The sequence below is a fragment of the Tyto alba genome, unplaced genomic scaffold (genome assembly GCF_018691265.1).
Source record: "Tyto alba isolate M040663 unplaced genomic scaffold, T.alba_DEE_v4.0 Super-Scaffold_13, whole genome shotgun sequence".
Lineage (NCBI taxonomy): Eukaryota > Metazoa > Chordata > Aves > Strigiformes > Tytonidae > Tyto > Tyto alba.
Window position 1 is genome coordinate 48,659,265 of NW_024881275.1, and position 20,184 is coordinate 48,679,448.

The following is a 20,184-nucleotide window of genomic DNA, read 5'->3' on the forward strand; positions in this document are numbered from 1 at the left end:
GTCACTGAACACAACATTAATCATAACATTGCTACAAAAGCACTTTACCAGGATTTTACACTTTAAGTGGGAACCCTGAAGCTTAACAGTGTGGATGTGACAAGTTCCATTTGTTGACGACAGGACATCATACAGAGACAAAACAAATCTACTGAGCTCTGTAAAGAAGGAAGACAGGTGTCAAAGGTATTCAGCCTAGAGTCAGCGCTCCAGGTTGCTGTGAGGTCCATGTCACAAACCCACTGCCATCCTTTTGTGGTTGGTGCTTGAATCCATTGCAAGTCATGCTCTTGATGGTAGTGGAAGCCTCTCAGAAATCAGGAGCTGTCTGAATACTGCTCAGACATCAGGACATACGCACTGGAGATCAAAATGGGAAAAACAGAGTTACTGTGAGCAAGTAAACGATGCCAACACAGCAGCTGATCAGCTAATGGCAATCAGTCAAAGCATGAATTTTTCTGTCCTTAAAACCAGTAACCGCAATACATTTTTTTAACGTGCTTTTTCAGACTAACTAACAATCTTCTCATTTTAGGTAGCACTGGGAATGATAGGCTAGAAATACGTAACAGGATTAAGATGGAAATCTTAGATTTCCATCCATGGTAGAAGAAACACCTGAATCTATCAACAGTCACACGAGGAGTTCTCTTGCAGTCACCAAAATTCTTACTTCCCAAAACCTGTTATGGACAGGCAACATTAGTTACCTGATGGATGCTTTGGAACGTAGCATACTCCTTGAAGACTTTTCATTACAAATGAACAGAAGATGGATTGGGTCTGTGTGCATGGAAAATGAATTATAGCTGGCTTGTTTGCAGAGGATAAAGAATTCTCCTAATTAGTAAGATATACTACAACAGTCAGCCTCACAAGCCAGGGAGGCTATCTCCACCATCAAACTTTATACTTAATTGAAACCAGAGGGGAAAAAATTAAACTGTTGCAAATGTGATTTGTAAATCTGTAAATATTGAATAAAAGTTAACACAGCATAAGTAGACTCTCTGCTAAATTATGAAAGCTACCAAGTAATTACTTTGTCTTATTTCAGAGAGAAAAATGGATACAGACTAACCATGCCACATTAGACATGCTCAGCCACAATGCCATAATGTAGCTACAATGACGGTGAACCAGGTTTAGTGGGACTGGTCTAAGGATGGATCTATGCACTACCCAAGCAGTAAGAATCACTCACCGTTTTTATTTCGAGATTTTCACCATTGGAAGTAGAAAACATATGGCACACATGCACAACCTTAACAGATGCCACTGCACTGCCTAAACACTGCTTCAGCGATTAACCTCAAAAGCAGAGCAACTCAAAACCCTCCAGATCCAGGGAAGATGAAGAGTTAATAAATGAAGCAGCATTGAGACCCAGCCTACATTAAAAAAGCTTAAAACTTAATGTGCAGCAACTTTGCCTAGATATTCTGTGGACAGATTTTGTTTCTGTATTATTGTTTTCATAAAATCCTGTTTAATTGGAAAAAATGTTCCACATTGCAAGAGCTGAGAAAACCTGGAGCAACAGATACAGCTCCAGTCACACAATGTCAGGCTAGGTATCTCCCCCAGTTATCACCCTGTATTAAAATTTAGTAATTTAGTTTAATGTTTTTATGGGTAAATCTGAGAAAAAGTAATGCTGTAGAGGAAAACACAGCAGAAAACTACAAGAGCCCACAGGTCCTTTTAGTTTAAATTTAATTTGTCAGATAGAAGTTATCTATGTACAATCAGTGTGCATTGTAACAATTCTGTCAATAAAGTAATTCAAATTTTCTAAAATATTAACTGGCTGCATAGCACATTTGACATTATTGCCCATGTTGAAGAAAGAACACAAGTGGATTTACAATAACTTTTGGCTGATCTGGATTCTGAAGTGTTCAGATAAATATTTAACACTCCTTCTTTAAAACCAATGCACCTGAAAAGCTTTCCAGAGCACAGTTTTGCTGGATATTTCTTATCATTTCATTATAAACAATCACAACACTGACAGTTTAATAGGAAAAAAAAAACCCAAACAAACGAAAAACCAAAAAAACCCACAAAACCCACAAAAAAACCCCACCAAACCTAAAAATCCATGTATCTAAAGTATCCAATGAAAAAGGAACACTAAATGTAAAATGTTCCTTTCCCCATTTTTACATTCTGAACAGTGATTCCATCAAGATATTTTAATAAAACATATAAATACACTGATTTTTTTTTCATACTTCTGACAAGGCCTGAGTTGGTGGGGAAAGGAACAGTCAAAAAAAGCCTGAGAGGGGAAAAAAGCTCAATTAATTAATTACAATAATTTACAGGCATCTGTTTGTGTTCTGTTTTTTTTTTATTATTATTTTTTTGTTTCTGTTTTGTAAAAAGGCATTATAACTGATAACAAACAGGAGAAATCCTGGCTATTTTACAGTTATAGGTACAGAATTTAAATATTCAAGCTTGTGATGAAAAGCGGCAAGATGGTCGCAGTGTACAATGTAAACAAGTAGCTTTGGAAAGTGAACAAAGTCCTTGAGAGTTCTTTACTAAGACAAAAAAAGAAAATAAACTCCTCATTCCTTCCTGAAATATGAGCACAGGTCAGTGTTTAAAAGTTCATTTACAAACATAATTTAAAACATGTTCAGCCTAAAACCACTTTGACATGAAGGGTTTTATAGTCAGATCCAGTCTGAAAGGGGCAGTGTTGAGGTCCCTGTGAAAGTAAACATGTTCAAATTCTTAAAAAAAGAGTGCCACAGCATTTGCAGCACAGTGCAGCATAAACTTTAAATACAAAAATATTTTTCTTCTGTTGGGATAATAGACCTTGCATCCTGGAAAGAAGTAACAATACTGCTACTGATAGAATATCCCGTCCATATCTTTCAAGTCATGTAAGGCAATTACTGTGTTAATTCACTGTATATGGCTAAAAGAAGGTCCAGAAAATGTCAGTCTTTGTTATGTTTTCCGGCTACTCCATGTATGTTCAGGTGTACTTTTGTGATCTGATGAGTGTTCAAATGGAGATCTGTGTCCTAGGGGAGATCTTGAACCATAAGAAGACCTCTGATCTAATGGTGACCTTGGGCCACTACCCGAAGCTCTGTGGTCCATTTGCCAGTCTGAGTGATACCTATAATCTCTAGAAGATTTATGATGGCTGTATTCTGAAGTGGAACGGTGATCTGAATGTATCCTGTGGTCTGAATGGGAACGGTGATCTGAATGAGCCCGGCTGTCTTTTAAACTTCCTTCCAAGCTTGACCTATGTTCTCTGCTCCTGTAGTCATCTAACTTTCTATGTTTACTATCACTGTAGTATCTGAAAAATAGAAATTATTTGTATTAGTGTTACTGAATGCACATTAAGAGCCACAATTATGTCAAATCAACGTAACTGCATTAAAGAGATACCATCGTTGCAATTTTGCATTACTCAAAAAGATATTTTGATGCTTGCTACAAGCATACTACAAAAACAGGAAAGGAATTCTGAACAGGTTTTTAAAATTGCTGAAGAAACTCACCGGCTGTCTTGTTTGTAGTGATCCCAGTCTCTGTGATCTTTTCCATTGCTGAAGGCTGAATAAGGCCTTTTCCTAGAGTCAGTTTTCTTGTAAGCATCTCCCTGATGCCTGTCTTTATGATGATCGTGGTATTGTGACAGATGTCTATCGGAAGAGTAACTGTCCCTGCTACTGTCATCATGGTTTGTATTCTCCTTCAGTCTTTCCACATCTGTTTAATAAAGCACAGGTTAAAAGACTTGTAAAGTTTGTTCTTCACTTAATTCAAACAGCACTTCTACCTGCCAGATATAAAGCAGTATGAAAGTGACAATGTAATTTGACGGAAACAAGATCTAAACAGTTGAAAGACAAATGCACTACTGAGCTGAAAGAAACCTCAGAAGAGGGAAACAAGCTAGAATGTAGATGTGTAGGACTCGGAAATGGAACTTTTAAAGCTCCCTATTCAGTCTATGAAGCTAAGTGCCGTCCAAGTGGGCAGTGAGTAGAGGCGCCTTTAGTAGAGCAATTTTAGACAGAATGGTAGCAACTTCCTCTCTAAGAAGGGATGGCCTTAGCATGAGGAAGTTTTAAAGGTACACCTTGTTAATGAAACTTTCTGTATTTTAGGAATATCACTGAAAGTTAAGTCCAGGAAAATATATTTGGAGTGTTATGTAACACAAGAAGTGTTACAAGAAAGCAAGTATGAGAGCACAAAAAAAAAAAAAAAAAAAAAATTCAATGTTATTGCCCATGTAACTAATTATAAACTATGACTTCAAGGAATAGCTTGGTTTCTTACACAGTAGTGACATTACAACAGCTATTAATAGGAACTGAATTTCCAGGAAATTTACAGGCTTTGAGTAGACATTTCTCCCCCCACAAAATTAAAAAAGTTCCCAAAATTTTTTTAAAGGATGGTCAAATAACTTGCTACTAAAATCAGTAAGTATCAGCTTCAGTCTGCACTCAGATGGATTCAATCATCAAACTAGTGAAGTTTTGCTAATCAGCCTTTCTCTATGATACTTTGCAGTGTAGGAGACATTTAGGAGACAAGTGAAATTAAGTAAGGATCAAAACTAATATATCTAACACAAGAATATACTTAAGGTTGCTTACCTGGATTTCTAATTACATGTGCATTCACATTGCTGCTAATATTCTGGTCATTGTGTTGCTAAAAGAGACAAGTACAAAAACTCATTGCTAAATCCCAAAGTTCATCTGAATTAATTAGAAAAATATCCTAACAAAAGAGATTACTTTACTACAAACACAAATGCTACTTGAAATGTATTTGTGTTCCTTATAATCTTTTAAATCTAATAAAGGAGTTATAAAACTTAAAATATACATTTGTGTATTTAGAAAGGGTCTGAAAATATTACCTGAGACTCTTGGCGTTTTTTGATTGCATGTTTATATAGTTTGTGCAGCTTTCTGGCATCAAATTCTGTAAACTTAGAGACAAAAATCCACAAATTTCTGAGGAAGAAGAAAAGATAAATTATAATTCTTCTATACATTTGTTTTGTATTATGCAACAGGACATGGATTTAACTATTTGAGCAGAACTTTAGTAAACCAGAAACACTATAAAATTTACACAGTATTGCACAGCTGCACAGCAAACATTACCTAGCTGCATTTCAAACATTTGAAAGATTAATTCCTTTGACAATTTGTCACTATGTAATGTTTATGATAAGTACTTCAGAGTACAAAATGCATGGAAAGTAGTATTAGTAACAATTGTGCTAATAGAATGATTTGTGAAACTGCTTAAAAATGTAGGTATCAGTCATATATATGTCTTCTGAAAGTTTGTTTGAATTCTGAGTATTTACCACTCAGTAAATAAAAATTTAAGTGAAGTAATGGAAGTAAAAATTCTTCCAAACTTGAAATCTCTTACAGTGTAAGACATTTGACTTGCAAGCCTTATTTAATGAAAATACCAGTGAGATAATTTTTCTGCAGAATTCTAAAGCCTGGTCAAAGCTTTTGAAGCTGAATGAGAACTGTGAAACAGGATGGAAGTGGCATGGCAATAAACTTGTGCCTAAACTGTACTCGAAGGAATGAAAGAAGAACAAATCAAGTCCTTTGCTGTCAAGGTGTTAAAACCCTGAAGAAAACATTTGCTTGTATGACCACAGGTAACAGATCTAAGTCTAGAATTCTTTTAGTCAAATTTACAGGTGGAATACTTAAAAGAAACTACAGAATACTAGTGTTCAGAAGTATGTGAAGTATGCAGGTTCAAGAAGCAACAATCTGCTCCTTCACTGTGATTATTTAAACATAGTCAGTTTGGTCTAGAGGTTTGCAAAAGTAGACAACTAGTCAATAGTGTACCTAATGACACCTGTGTAACTTTATATAAGCTAAGTAGCTTAAATACGCTTCTTATTAAAGATAGCTGAAATACATATTTTATTAATCTACATATAATATTGCAGACTATGAATAACAGCTTTATTATCAGTCTCCACTTAAAGAAACATAACATTCATCAAAAGGTAAGATATGGGTCTTGTTTTTGTATCTCAGATCACCTTAATATTTTGAAGCAAAGCCAGTAAACACAGCAGAAGCATTCTACACTAACAGAAGTCTTCAAGAAAGTGAAACACTTAACAGACTTTTGAATTTGGAAGTGCAGGATGTATTTTCAGCCATAAGACTAAAGTACACATTCTGATAAGTAACTACAATTGCATTAACAATGAAATGTTTACAAACCAACTTTTTTTTTTTTTAAATTGTCGCCTCATAAAAATGCAAACTCCTCTTTCATTTCTGAAATACATCTGAGTACATTATGATGAATACCTTTATCAAGTCATAGTTAGTATGTAATTTTTTAAAGAATATTTTTAAAAGAATAAAGAATTCTGCCACTCAAAATCATACCACATGCAACACAAATTTAGAATTGCCTGTTTTTAGCAGGAATTAAAAAAAAACCCCAAACCTCAAAGTTGAAAAAAAATAGATTCTTATCTATAAGAATGCTTTTCCACTAAATACCGTCTAAGTAACAACTTATCTAGTGTTGGCTTTTGGTTGTCAGAAGTGAGATAACTCCACCTACTGGGCAAAACGCATTGCTATGCAGTACAAAAAAGTCAATCCTTTTAAAGTCAGAACCATCTATAATCATCTTTTTACAGATTCCTCTTTAAAACAGCAGAAAAATACAACAAAGGGAGAATAAGAAATGAAAGAAATATTTAAAGCTTATTCTGCTTAATAGAAGCAACTATAGATTTTCATTTTTCATGAAAAAACATACAGAATAACTTACTTTCTCCACTGTTTAATTTGTTCAGGATTTGAGTACTCCTTTAGACATTCAGTAATGTGATCCCCAATTTTGATTAGACACTGTCTAGTATGTTCCAGCTGTTCTCTTTCAGAAAGGCCCTTCTCTGGTCGATCCAGCTGCTTCAGTGCTGCTTTGACAGGCCTCATTCTTTCTTTACACTGTACAATGAAAAAAAGGAATGTATTGATGCAAAGAAAAAAAAATTCTAAAACATGACCCACCCTTTACTGTGACATATATATATCTATATACATACATACATACACACACACACACATATATACACGGGCAAATACAGTATTGTTACAAGCCAAAAGTGACAAGACTTGCTCACAGCTCTTAAAGGTGTTTTATAAGTTTCCTTTGGAAAAAGTATTTTAAATCCAGTTGGAAATTTACTCCTCTATTAAAGCATTAGATTGGATAAAATACAGATATCAACTATTTAAGAAAGCACTAATATAATATAAGGGATTTTCTGAGGAAAATTACTCATTACAACAGGGTTTTACACTCGTAGCTGTAACTTTCAGCACAAGCACACAGGACAAGACTCACACTTTTTAGCACCTTGGAAGCTATACAAACTCATTGTCAAAATTAAACATGAGAGTGTTCAGAATATTTCAAACTTTCTGCAACAATTAAACCTGGCATTTAGCAGAGGGATCAACACTGCTTCTCTGAGCAGTTTTTAAACCTCAGTCCTATGCAGATACTACCAGAACTTGTGCTATCTAAAGTAAAGCTAGTTTGGGTATGTCTAGATTAATAACAATGGTGATGTCAACACAGATATGTCATATGTGCTTTCTTAATTTTTCACACTTTGAATCAACTGTTTTAATAATAAATCCAGATAAAACCAGTTAGCATGATTCAAATTACACACCCTTGCTTAGGAATACCATCCAACTACGATGACATGGTAAACAGATGAAACGCATATTCTCCTTATCACAAAGAGCTGAATTAGTTAAGCCTAAACAATCCACAGTAGTAATTCCCATCTGAAAGTGTAGTTAAATATGCTAATTAGACTTCATCTGACTATGGCATAATGATAAACATACATTCCAGACAAAAAAAATGTTATTCTATACACAGGAAAAAAAAAATTTTGAAAAACCAAATGTTTGGAAAGGAACATCACCATTACCATGTAAACATCTAGTGACAACTCAGAAAAATCAGGGAAGCTGTTGCATTGCCAGCTCATGCCACTAAATAATTAAGCAGCTGCATTGCATATTCCATTAGCCACAGTTTAAAGAAGCCTTTAAAAGACAGCTTACAAAGTACACTGCTTAAATATAGAAATTATCACAAAAAAGTAACTGTACATGGAAATCAAGTGATTTTCTGTCACTTAACCACACAAAAATATCCACCTGAATCACCTGACACTCATCCTGGAAATCACAAGTGAGTTACTTTGTATAGTTTTATTCTAAACATTCCAAGACCAGTCACTGCCCTGCTCAAAAGAATCTCACTTATGTATCACAGCTCCAATAAACCTGACTGGCAGAAACAAACAACTGTTGAAATCTGAACAACTAAACACCCACAGGAGAGCAGCTACTCAAAGTAAGTGGGCAAAGTATGTCAGTACTGATACCTTTCCAAAGGCCCCAGTCTATAAAACTTCACATAAATTGTGTATACGTACCATGTTTTTCCCCTCTAATATTGATTCTTAGTCAGAAGTAGTGATTAAACAAAATTCTTTTAGTGTCAGAGACATTACTTCAGCCCGCTATTTCTGAAGGCTTTAGCATTTGTTCCTTCTTGTGTCTACTAATTTAAGTCTGCAACATTTCAGGAGGAAAGTGCTGAAATTTAATTAGTCTTGTTATCTTAAAAAGAAAAAAGGTGACACCTTTCTCCAGCAACTGCACTGAAGTTCATTCTTGTCTGCTCTTTAAGGAGGATACACAAGTTATTCTTGAGGATGTATCTTTACAGTCTGTATTCTAAGTCTATTCAGCACACAGACCACTGGATAAGTTCTCCTTCTATCCTGCATAAATTCAGTAAACAACAAAATAAAACTGCTGGAATGGAGAAAAAATTTACTTTAGTGGAGTGTCAATAACATGCACTGATCTGAGACTTTACTAGCAAAAGGTCACCTGTGTTCCTGTGCCCAATAACAGAATCAAGAACATCAGAAATTGTCCTCATTTAGGCTATTAAGTATGAACACTAAACTTATCAAAAGGAAGCTTACCACACTAAAAGTTTTCTGATCCAGTTCTTCAGATTCTTCCGATATAGGAACTGGATCACTAGTTGCAGTAATATGAACTGGAGTATCCAACAATGGAATTTTTTTAGTTTTTTCTTTATTTTCAGATTTTATTTCATTTACCTAAGAAAATAATATAAAAATATTTAAGTAAACTTTATTTTGGCTCTAGAATTATCCTATAATAAATGATAATCACCCTAATTACTGAAATCGTTTCAATAATAACAAAAACTATGCTGACATCCAATGACAGTACATTTTACTTTCTCTGGGGGATGGAAAAGAATGAAAAATGAATAAAAGAATTTCTTGCACACACTTGTACTCTCCATCCAACTAAGATACTTACCATTGAAGATGCTGATTTCCCATTTCATATGCCTATCCTCATGACTTCAGGTAGTAAAATAAAACTTCATATGATGTAAAAGACTTCAATGAGATGACAACTGATCAGGTCCAAAATACCTTTTTGTCTCAAAACCACTTGTGTAAACCTAGTGGCCTTTACTAGTGCTATATAAGACAAGTAAACCTAGTTACCTTCTCTTCCTTTACTTCTTTGTCTTTCTGTGTGGATTCTTTTACTTTGTTTTCTCTCTTTTCCTTAATATCTTTTTCTTTTAATTCTTTCTTATCCTCTTTTTCTTTTTTCTCCCTTTTCATATCCCTCTTATTTTCTTTTGTCTCTCTTTTTTCTTCAGCTTCCTTCTTTATACCAATATCTGGCTCAGGCTTTTCTTCATTTTCTTTTTCTGCTTTAACTTTTTTACGTGGATGTTTCACTGAAACAATTTCATCCTGCAATATGCAAGCATATATGTCACATCAAATTGTGTTCCTATCTGTACAAGTTTTGTAACTATCAGATTAAAATATATGTTTCATCTGTGCATTTTTTTCTTTTTGGACATAGATCTAACACCTATCAAATAGAGCTGAATGCAGTGGTGAAGAAAGATGAGAACTACTCACTCACTCCCCTGGTGTGACAAAGCAAGTATGGATTTGGCAGTGGTAGTGGGGATGAGAAATTATGTCCATTTAACTTGGAATTAGCATAAAATTCTGTCCCTCTAAAAGGTAGTGAGGCTCCGAAGACTTAAAAACTATAAAGAAGTAGGTCTCACAAAATTGAGCCGATTGGTCAGGACATTCAAGTGATAGGGATGTTAGAAGACCTCTGTCCTAGTTAGCTTTGTCCCAGTAACCTTTTACCAATCCCATATTAAACATTCACTGGAGAAGATAACAAAGTTCCAACTTTCTCTTTTTCAGAGGTGTTCTAATTACTAGGCTTAGAAAAACCCATCTTTATTACAGTTTGTCTGATAGAAGCCCATTTAATTATCTGAAGGTGAAGAAAATACCACTCCACTCGTCTTTATAATATTCACTTGGAAGATTTGAGATGAAAACTCAAATCCTTTCAGACATAGAAAAATACAGTAAGAAAAGTATTATGTACAGGTGCAAGAACCATTATAATATTTTAATTTATTTGAATACATATATATCGAAACCATTGCAAAAAACACAGAAGAAAGAATGCCTAATACATGCATTCAAGCAAGTTACTTCGATGAGGTATCAATTTATTAGCCCAACCCAGACTTCAGCATTTAGGTATCATGGAAACTTCCCAGCAAAAATCCAATGACTTCAAGAGTTTCCTGACTGTTCTAGTAGTTACACAGATGAATTTTAAATATTGTACACAGTATGGCAGCTAAGTAGCTAAAGCCAACCATTTAGATGGTAAAAGCCCATTCTTGTATATAGTCCAGTTTTCAGAATTGTTAGTCTGCATCCACAAGTATATAAAAGATGAACGTCTGTTCTTAAATATACAAAAGGGGACAGCATTCTAGGCATTTTCTCAAAACATAACAAGTCAATTAACAGACCAACAGCGTCTTCTGTTTTGAGTGGAGATGAAGACTAACACTCATTTTTTAAGTAGTCTGAACACTTAATTTTCTCAGTCTTAGGATTCAGTTGCCCATGTCAATTTACTGGGAACTGTGACAACACTTAATAGTTCTTAGTCTTACATTCCAGACTAATTATTGTATCTATAAATATAGGCTAGTCTACATTCAACTCTTATTTTTTTCTGGCTTTATGTTTTATTCTTCATAGTACAATTTAAATACATACAGGAATGCTTTAGTTAAAAATAACAATTTTTTTATAGATGTATCCTGGTTCTTTGAAGGCTTACTCAGTTTTAACTATGTATTTGGAGAAGTATTTTTTCCTCTAGACTGAGTTGACAATTACAGTGGTTTGTAACAGTTTAAAATGGTTACGTAAGATACATCAGTTTAGCTTATTTTAAACCAGGTATGAAGTATTTTAATGATACATACAGATTTGCACTGACTTTTTCAACTACTTTCAAAGTCATAAAACTAGCTGTGACACGACCCTAAACTTTATCTAAATTTTTATCTCTACTGGTTTCCGCTGTTTGATAAATGTTTTAAATAAAATGACCCAACAAAGGTAGAGGCCTAAAGTAACAAGTAACACATCAGAAGTAACAGAGCACAACAAGGTTAAATCGTTGTATAGTGCTTTTGGATAATGGAAGTGATGACATATACAGCAACTGTCACATGCAGGTCTTGAAATAATTTCTTCATGCTGCTCATTCTAATTGAGCTTGATTTATTTTTTTTTTTTCCCAATCCTTAATAAAAAACTTTACCTGAAGAATCACTATCAGTAGTTATAACACATTAGACAGAAACATTAGTTTTATAATTGTGTATTATATTAGGTTTGCATTTCTAGCAGATACAATGCTGGAGTCTTTAAAGAATGATTAAACTGCACAATGCCACTTGTAAACAGACCACATTTTTTAATAATATAATTTGGAAGGCTACTCCCAATTTCTCATTTATTGACTTATTAAATTAAAATAGAAACCATGTGCTTGTGCTGATGCAACATCAACTGCAGTGGCCACAGGAAAAGGTTGACGTTCAGGTGTTTTGATTTTATTAAATCAAGCAGAAGATAAAATAAAAATCAACACTAATAGGAAGAACTGAATAGCCATCTTTACCATATGAAAGATACCTACCCTGTTATCCTCATCATCATCTTCATCAGATTTTTCCGAGGGTTGTAGTGAAGAATCACTTTTTATTTCTTCTTTTATTTTTGCAGCCTTTATAACCTTATTCTTCTTAGTTCTTGTTTTCCTTCTCTTTGAATTGCCCTGAATGCAAATTGGTCTTTTTAATATGCCAACTGATAAACATCTTTGCACCAGTTTCAAAATAATGTTAGTTTTTACATCAAATAGAGGGTTCATTTTATTTTATTTATTCTCACTAATGACCACCACTTTTCTCAGGACTGGAAACAGAGAGTAGTGCAACAGCAGAGAATACATACAAATAAGAGTAACACAATATGAAACTTGCAATTAATTTCCTGAGTTAGTTGCATGTAATATGATTAGCAATACAGAGCAATACTACACAAAGAGAAGATCTAAAAAGGAAAAGGATCAGCTAAAACAATATGCTTATGTGCATGTTATCTCGCTAATGAATGCCAAATTTTACTTACTGCACCAGCAAGCCTTTGTGCTTCCTTCCTTGCAAGGTCTTTATTCAGTAATTTAATGAGGTAGTCTGCCCGTGTCTGTAACTGCTTCGCCTGGGGCTTCTTGTCTGGATCATCAGGCAAAATCTGAGAACAGTGGTAGTATCAGCCATGAGTACATATCACAAAGTTTAGAAGATGCTAGCTTGGAGCACACAGAGCAGTAAAAGCTGTGTATAATAAAGTGGGAAACGATCCACTTCAACTATACCTAGCAAATACAAGAACATGCTTGAAGCAATGGAGAATTTCTTAGATCTTTTGATTTCTCTCCAATCATGCAGATAATGCAGTCTTAGAAATTGCCTCACAGTTTAAAACAAACTCAAGAAATCATCCTTACTCAAATTTCTTTTTCCACTCTGATAGTTTATCTAAGAAATTCTGAGCTCCTGTACCAGTCATCTGAAGAACTCCTGGCTCTACCTTATTCATCTTCTAAATGCAGAAAACTCACTACAGGGTATTGCAGATGTCAAAACTACAAATGGGTGGTTTCAAAAAAAAAAGGTGAATTAATAATGGAAGGCCAAAGCAGGAATCATTATTCAACAAATATAGACACAACTCTGGCTCCTCAAATCCCAAAGCTCTAAGTTGTTGGCACTGTCACAAAATTTACTTCACCCCAGACTTTCCTTCAACACTTGTTGCTCACTATGGTTAAGGAGCTACTGCACTGATTCTATATGTTGTGAGTGAAAGACAGCTTCAAGTGAAGAACGTGGGAATTAAGTGGGGGGTGTGGAAACCAAATCAAGTATCTAGAAAAACCTCCTTTCCAAAAGTTCAAAAACACAAAATGGAAAAAAATAGAACATCTGACATAGAGAAGAAAAAGACTGAAAATAAAAATTCAAATGAGAGAGGTCCAACTACAGGGAAATATGGCAATATAATTGACTTCAAGAAGACACAATTCAACCAAACAGACATTACCTTAAAATCTAGTATTATACCACAAGAATAATACTAGTAAGTACAACTGATATATAATGTCTGTGCAATTTCAGTGAACATATAATAAGTTCTTTCAACAACTCTTCTTAGTAGCATTATTACCAAATCAAAAAGGGTCCTTGATTGAATGTTGTAGATAACATACCTTTTGTGTCAAACTGAGATCAGGATCCATTTTTATCATTTCCCAGCTGCCATAACCATACTCATAGATGCCTATTAACAGATTGGAATCATCTTCCTTACTCCAATCTATATCAAAATGAGCAGCTTTGGTGTGGCATGGGATGACATATCTAAGAGAAATAAATCAGAAACGCAAATATGAGATTTTTACTACTGAAGCTTAGCAAGGGGGAAGGGAACATATTAAAAGTGATGTAACTAGATTTCTTTTCTCTGCTAAAATGCTGGTGGTACGTAGGGAATTAATCCAAATATTTATCATTACATTTTCTTAACATTTCTCTAAAATATTTATTGAAGTCAGCATTGAAACATGTTTTAAAGCTGATCAAGACTAAAATATGAAGAACAGACATCTTTGTGTGTCCATGAGCTGCATCACAGAGTTTGCTAACCATGAATAAAAGCATAAATCATCATCCAAGTGTAACTGCTAAGTAAGTATATAGTTCAAGGTTTGTGATATACAAGGTGGCAAGGGAAAAAGTTCAGAGGGTAGAAACAACTACTGCTACACTTTGACAGACACTGCTTTCCCCTCAAAGTAGAGATGACACATACAGCAGCTCATCAGCAAGCCTGAATTCTAGTCCTGATTATTTTTAGTAACTGGAACAGAGTCCTTTGTGAATAGCATTCAGAAGCCAAACCTGGTACTGGCTGCTATGGCAAGGGAAGAAAGAATGAAGAACAGATGTGGAGCAGGTTACTGCTGCCAGTCCTTACAGGGAGGAGGACAACATTGTCCATGGGTCTGAGTCAAAGTTGTCTGAATAAAGCTAACAAAACTTGAAAAACATTCTACATTACTATTTCCTTTTAAATACCCACTCAATACCTTTTTCTTTCTTCTGCATCTGAAGGAATGGATTTGTGCAATGGTGCCAACTCTTCTTCATGAGAGATGACTAGCTTTGCATTCACCTGCACTCCAGAGATTCGGAATGTTGGGCCTTTAACTTTCCCAAGTCTACCTCCTAAAAATAAATGACAAAGCTATTGAAATATTTACTTTTATGAATATCATACAGAAAAATGTAAAGAAAACAAGTAAGATTGATGCTGTAGCAGAAACCTTTCAATTACAACAACTAGCTTTTTCTTAACCAAATGTTTAAATTAAGCTCCAAAATCAGGTCTTCCAGAAAATAGCAAATCACTTTTAAATTTCACAGTAAGACAAATACTGAGTTCTCCAAAGACAATTCATACACAGAAAGGGGAAAAAAGAAGTCATCTTACTATAACCCTTTTTTAAAATCACTCAGCATGACAACGTTTTTGTTTATATTTTCCCCCAACAAAACTGTTGTCTGTTATGATCAGAGTGCAAGAGTAATTCAGACTTCTTGGTATTTTTTACTGTCCCCCAAGCTCCCTGAACACATTGTACCTGATCTTTCTTGTCCAGATGAATTGTCCTTTAAAGCTTTAATGCATCCATTATGTACAAGCTCTCCCAAACGTCTAAGATCTGTCTCTGATTTATCAACTAGCTCAGCATCTCTAGCTACAGCATCTAACCTGTAATAAAACAAATACAGTTTTTTATAGCTCTGAAACTTTAATAATTGTGAATGACTCCATCAGACTTTTAAACTTACATGACCATTTCTCTAGTTCTCAGTCATGTGCCTTGCTATGTTGTGTACAATTTTGATTCGGGGCGGGTTGGGGGGGGGGGGGCGGCGAAGAAGTGATTCAGGTATCAGAGGACAATACAAGAACTGTAAATGACACTAGCCCTACAATGTTTAGTTAATTTACTGTACATTTATTTAAAAAAATGAATCGTATGTTCATACAGACTATAAATATTTTAAAGGAAAATAATTATGGGAAATTTTTCTTAAAATATGGAATTGAAAGCTTAAAAATCAAAACTGACAATGAGGAAAATGCAAAACTGACTTTGACAGTCACAGTGACTAAGCTGATAGGCTTTCAACAGGCTGTCAAACAAGACAACTGAATAATTATCATCAATTAAGATTAAACAAGACAGCAGGTAAAGTATAAAGAGAGTAAGTAGTTTTGCAAATTGAAAGGTTAATTGTGTGGCTGTTTGCACACATGCCATAGATGAAGAAAGGGAAGATATTAAGCTAAAGTCATATTATACTCAAGGCAAAAGTGTAGACACTATTTTCTCTTCAGCCTAAGGTTTCTTGATATATTGGTATGTGAAAACAAGGTTCAAAGTTGCTACATAAATAATAATCAAACAAGTTTACCTTTCAAGAGGGCCACCAAATTTCTTGTAGCTCTTGATAAACCTAGTAAGAGAAAATAATTTTGCCATTTAAATGTATGTTTAACTAACTACACTGGTTTCTAAAATTACATTGATACAATTATTAATCTTAGCATAATGATATACGGTCAACGAAAAAAAAAACCCAACCAAACAAACAAAAAAAAATTTGAGAAAGTAGGGCAGCTTAGTATATCCAGATAATCCAAACAAAGTCTGAGTTTTACAGGTTTAAGGACTGATGTAAGTAAAACAATAGAAGACACAAATAATTTCAGAAATTGCTTCATTAATTTCACAAGACAAAGTTCACCAGCTGGATGTGTCTAATCATAAAAATTTTATGTGGATTTACAGTATATAAAGATTTCAGACATGATGTTATGCCTTATACCTTAAAAGGAACAATCTGCCAATTTGAAGATACTGGAAAATATGACATGAAAGATATTCTCTGTGGGAATGTGTAAATGATGGAAAGAAACTACAGATACCCGTGAAATAAATGAAATTAAATAAAACCAAAATAAATAAATATAATTTAAAAAAATAAAGAAAATTTCAACAATCAAGGCCTTAAATTGCTAGTGAATCAGAATAGCCTTGAAAAAAGTACCAATTCACTGTGTTGATAGATGAAATGGGAAAGCAAAAACGATCTTTAAAGTTCTTTCTCTAACCAGGAATATTTTGAAAACTTTACAGGATTTTAAAGAAACATGAATACTTAAAATTTCAGAAGCAAATTAGCATTTCACAAACCCCAAAAGGTAAAACAAAACAATTCCTCCTCCTTCTACCAAAAAAAAAAATTTGAGGACCAAATATTGAAGGGACCTGCTGTACAAGATTCAAATAGGATTTTTTTTTTTTTTTAGTTTAAAAACAAGCATGATAGAAGATTAATTGAATGACACTGTCAAGAAGTTTAAAAAGAAAACAACCCACTGAAATTCTTGTAGGTGTCACCTAAAAGATTTACATATTCTTTCAGCACTGCAGTTTTTAGATAAAATGATGGGAAGCAAATTATTTTACTTCCACGCTAAAAGAAAATCTCACCCATTGTTACAACTGATTTTTGCAATCATTGGCTTCATGGGTTACAGGAATTTAAAGCAATCAAGAATATTTTCCAAACCTAATTTTATCCCTCATTAAAGTGGGCTCAAATTCTTATCATGACAGTTTCACTGTGTCAGCATTACAAAGTACACAATGTAAAACATTAAAAGCCTAGAATAAAAAATATTAAAAGAAATTCAGGAAAAATAAAAAGAAAAAAAAGACTGCCTTCTGTACTTTCAAGCTCTATAATAACAATTAAAAAATTGTCTCATCCCTTTAAATATGTATGTCCCCCCATATCTTACCGCCTGATCTCTGCATCACTAAATCCTTTAATATTTTCTCGAGGAATAGTTCGTGGTCTTCCACGTTTTTTTGGCCGTTTTCTTTCTGAGATGGAGTCACTATCGGATCCAGAGTATCTTCTGTTCCTACTGCGCCTGCCTTCACTTCCATTAAAGCTGATCTGGAATTTCAGAATAAGTAGTTCACAGCTACGTGGTCAACAAATGTAAGTAAAGTTTTACCTATCCTGTCAAAATATCTGTTCAGAAAAGGAAAAAAAAACCTAAAACCAAAACCCAGGAAAAATCCCCAACAAACAAAATAAACCAACAGCAACATAAAAGTTCAAGTCAGAACCAAGACCTGTTTTGCACAGTTTCTCATCCTTGGAAGCATGTATATTTCTTCAAGTTCCTTTTGTCTTTCCTCCTCTTCAATTCTTCGTCGCTGGACTTCTGGAATGATTTCTTCCCAATTTCTTGAATTTCTTTCTGGTTCCAACTCAATATCATCTTCATCCATATTGGAAAAGTTGGCCACCTTGTATATCAGAATATGTGTTTTCATAAAATCAATACATGACTTATTTGAAAAAGACTGAGCAACTAATATTTTAGGAAAACAAAGTTCTAGATAGCATATTTCATGCATTTATATGTATGTTATTGTTTTATAATAGATTAAAAATTCATACATATAAAATGCTTCATGAAACAGTCTCTAATGAAAGTATTTTTATTAATTTATGAAACAGACACAGATTCCATGCAATATAGGCTAAGATGAGAAAAGATGAGAATCTTTTTCTTCTTTTAAAAATTGACTAATACAGATGAATAATGAAACACCTCCCTGATAGCTGTATGATTATTATTTAATTGCCTTCAAAATAGGGCTAACAATATTTGAATTCCTGAGTTAATGTGAAACTCTAATAATAGAAAACTAATCAAACATTAATATGGTGTAGAAATCAAAACATGCTGCAAATGAATGATCAGCAGGAAAGCTATTTAATAATCTGCTGATCTAAACAACTACATCATGCTCTACATTTTTATTTTTGCACCCAGGTTATACTATGTTTAACTGGTAACACTTAGATACCTGGCATTCAACTTTATTTCAGGGATAGAAGCTGTTTCTAGAAGTTACCGATGTTAAGAAATGCGAACTTTCTGTTTTGTGGTCAGCGATACCACAGCTGCTTAACAACAAAGGCGGTAAATAAAACACAAAACTACCTAGAATTCTACTCATTAACACATTCATAAATATCTTATTTTACTAGCAATATATGTAATGAATTTTTAAATGTTTATACTGATGGTAGGTATCCAGTATAGGTGAAAAGACATTTTATTGGAAAGAGATATAGAGTTGACTTACTGAGACATCTATTTCATAGGAATGAATAGACGGATAGGTAAACAAAAGAAAAATAGTACCATTTATAAAGGAAAGTGTAATTATGGCAGAAGGGAGGAAACAGAGCAGTACCTTGAACTGCGAAAGCAACTCATCTCCTACAGTTAATGGACCTGACTCATTTTCCCGAGTTTCAGCCCTCTTCAAGATTTCATCTATATCCATTTCCTAAAGAAGAAGTTTTTCTTTACAATTAAATAATTAATACATAATGCTGGTTGTTTTATCTGTCTAGTCCATAAACAATACTTACCTGGGGCTCCTGTTCTTCCCCTTCTGGTTCTTTAAAAAGTTCCTCAGCACCAAACTTCAGAATCGCTGATAACTCCTCCTTATTAAAAGGTGTTGAGCTAAAGTAAAGAATGATTCAGGAAAAACATTTTATCTTAGCAACTTGAAAAAGTCCTCTATAACCATGACTCAGTTATGCTTTCTTACTGTTAAATGAAAGCTATATATATATTTCAAATATATATTTAATATGCAAATAAAAATCTACAAAGACAATATAGTCTTCATCTTTACTTGTTTAAACTTATTTTGTCTTTCATTAGCCAACTGAAATAACTTACATTTTAATTTGTCAAATATACTTAAGTGTAAACTGGTATGGAAATAAATATGAATATACCTTGAAGGAGTAGATCCTGTATGTAGTACAGTTTTTCCTGTAGTGTCCATTCTCTGAATTACTAAATGATCTAACACCATCTTTTTCTTGGCTCTTTCAAGAATATCTTCTTCTACTGATCCTTTGGTGACTAGCCGATAAATATTAACCTGTGTATATTTAAAAAAAAGTAAGCAACAACAAGGAGAAATCTCAGTCTTCATTACGTATCTTCTGAATTTATTGACTAGTTTCAAATATAAAATAGTACTTCGATCATGTTACCACAGTCTCTACATAAGCATTTTAAAAAAGAACTGCGAAATACAGTCCTAGACCTATCTTTTTTAAACTTCAGTGATTTGGCACAAACATTGCCACCTGCAAAACTGTCCTATTTTTATATTAAGACAGACTTTCTGCAAGAAAGAAACTGAAGAGAACTAAGAAATATTTAAGTAAGGGAGATGTGCCTGATGTAGCAGTTATTTTCTAGAATGATATGATGCCAATGAATGTGGGACAACAGACAAGGACACAACACTTCTCCCTCTCCCATCCACGTACTACAGTTGCCATATTATCTCTCCATATAGGGATATTTTAAAAAAAGAAAGTTAAGTAAGAATTAGTGACATTTTTGGACATACG

At 33.9% G+C, this 20,184-nt stretch overlaps 1 protein-coding gene across 1 annotated transcript in view; it reads right to left on the minus strand.

Moving 5' to 3' along the window:
- Positions 1-600: 600 nt before the first annotated feature.
- The window catches only part of CHD1 (chromodomain helicase DNA binding protein 1), a 57,558-nt gene continuing 37,974 nt past the window's right edge, over positions 601-20,184 (minus strand). Inside the window, 18 exon segments of the mRNA XM_032993664.2 lie at positions 601-3,337; positions 3,543-3,753; positions 4,653-4,710; positions 4,922-5,018; positions 6,844-7,022; positions 9,098-9,238; positions 9,662-9,919; positions 12,213-12,350; positions 12,707-12,829; positions 13,848-13,998; positions 14,727-14,865; positions 15,282-15,412; positions 16,123-16,164; positions 17,516-17,676; positions 17,859-18,035; positions 18,996-19,091; positions 19,177-19,273; positions 19,555-19,703. Of these exon segments, the coding sequence (XP_032849555.2) occupies positions 2,974-3,337; positions 3,543-3,753; positions 4,653-4,710; positions 4,922-5,018; positions 6,844-7,022; positions 9,098-9,238; positions 9,662-9,919; positions 12,213-12,350; positions 12,707-12,829; positions 13,848-13,998; positions 14,727-14,865; positions 15,282-15,412; positions 16,123-16,164; positions 17,516-17,676; positions 17,859-18,035; positions 18,996-19,091; positions 19,177-19,273; positions 19,555-19,703 (2,712 nt within the window). The 3' untranslated portion in view covers positions 601-2,973.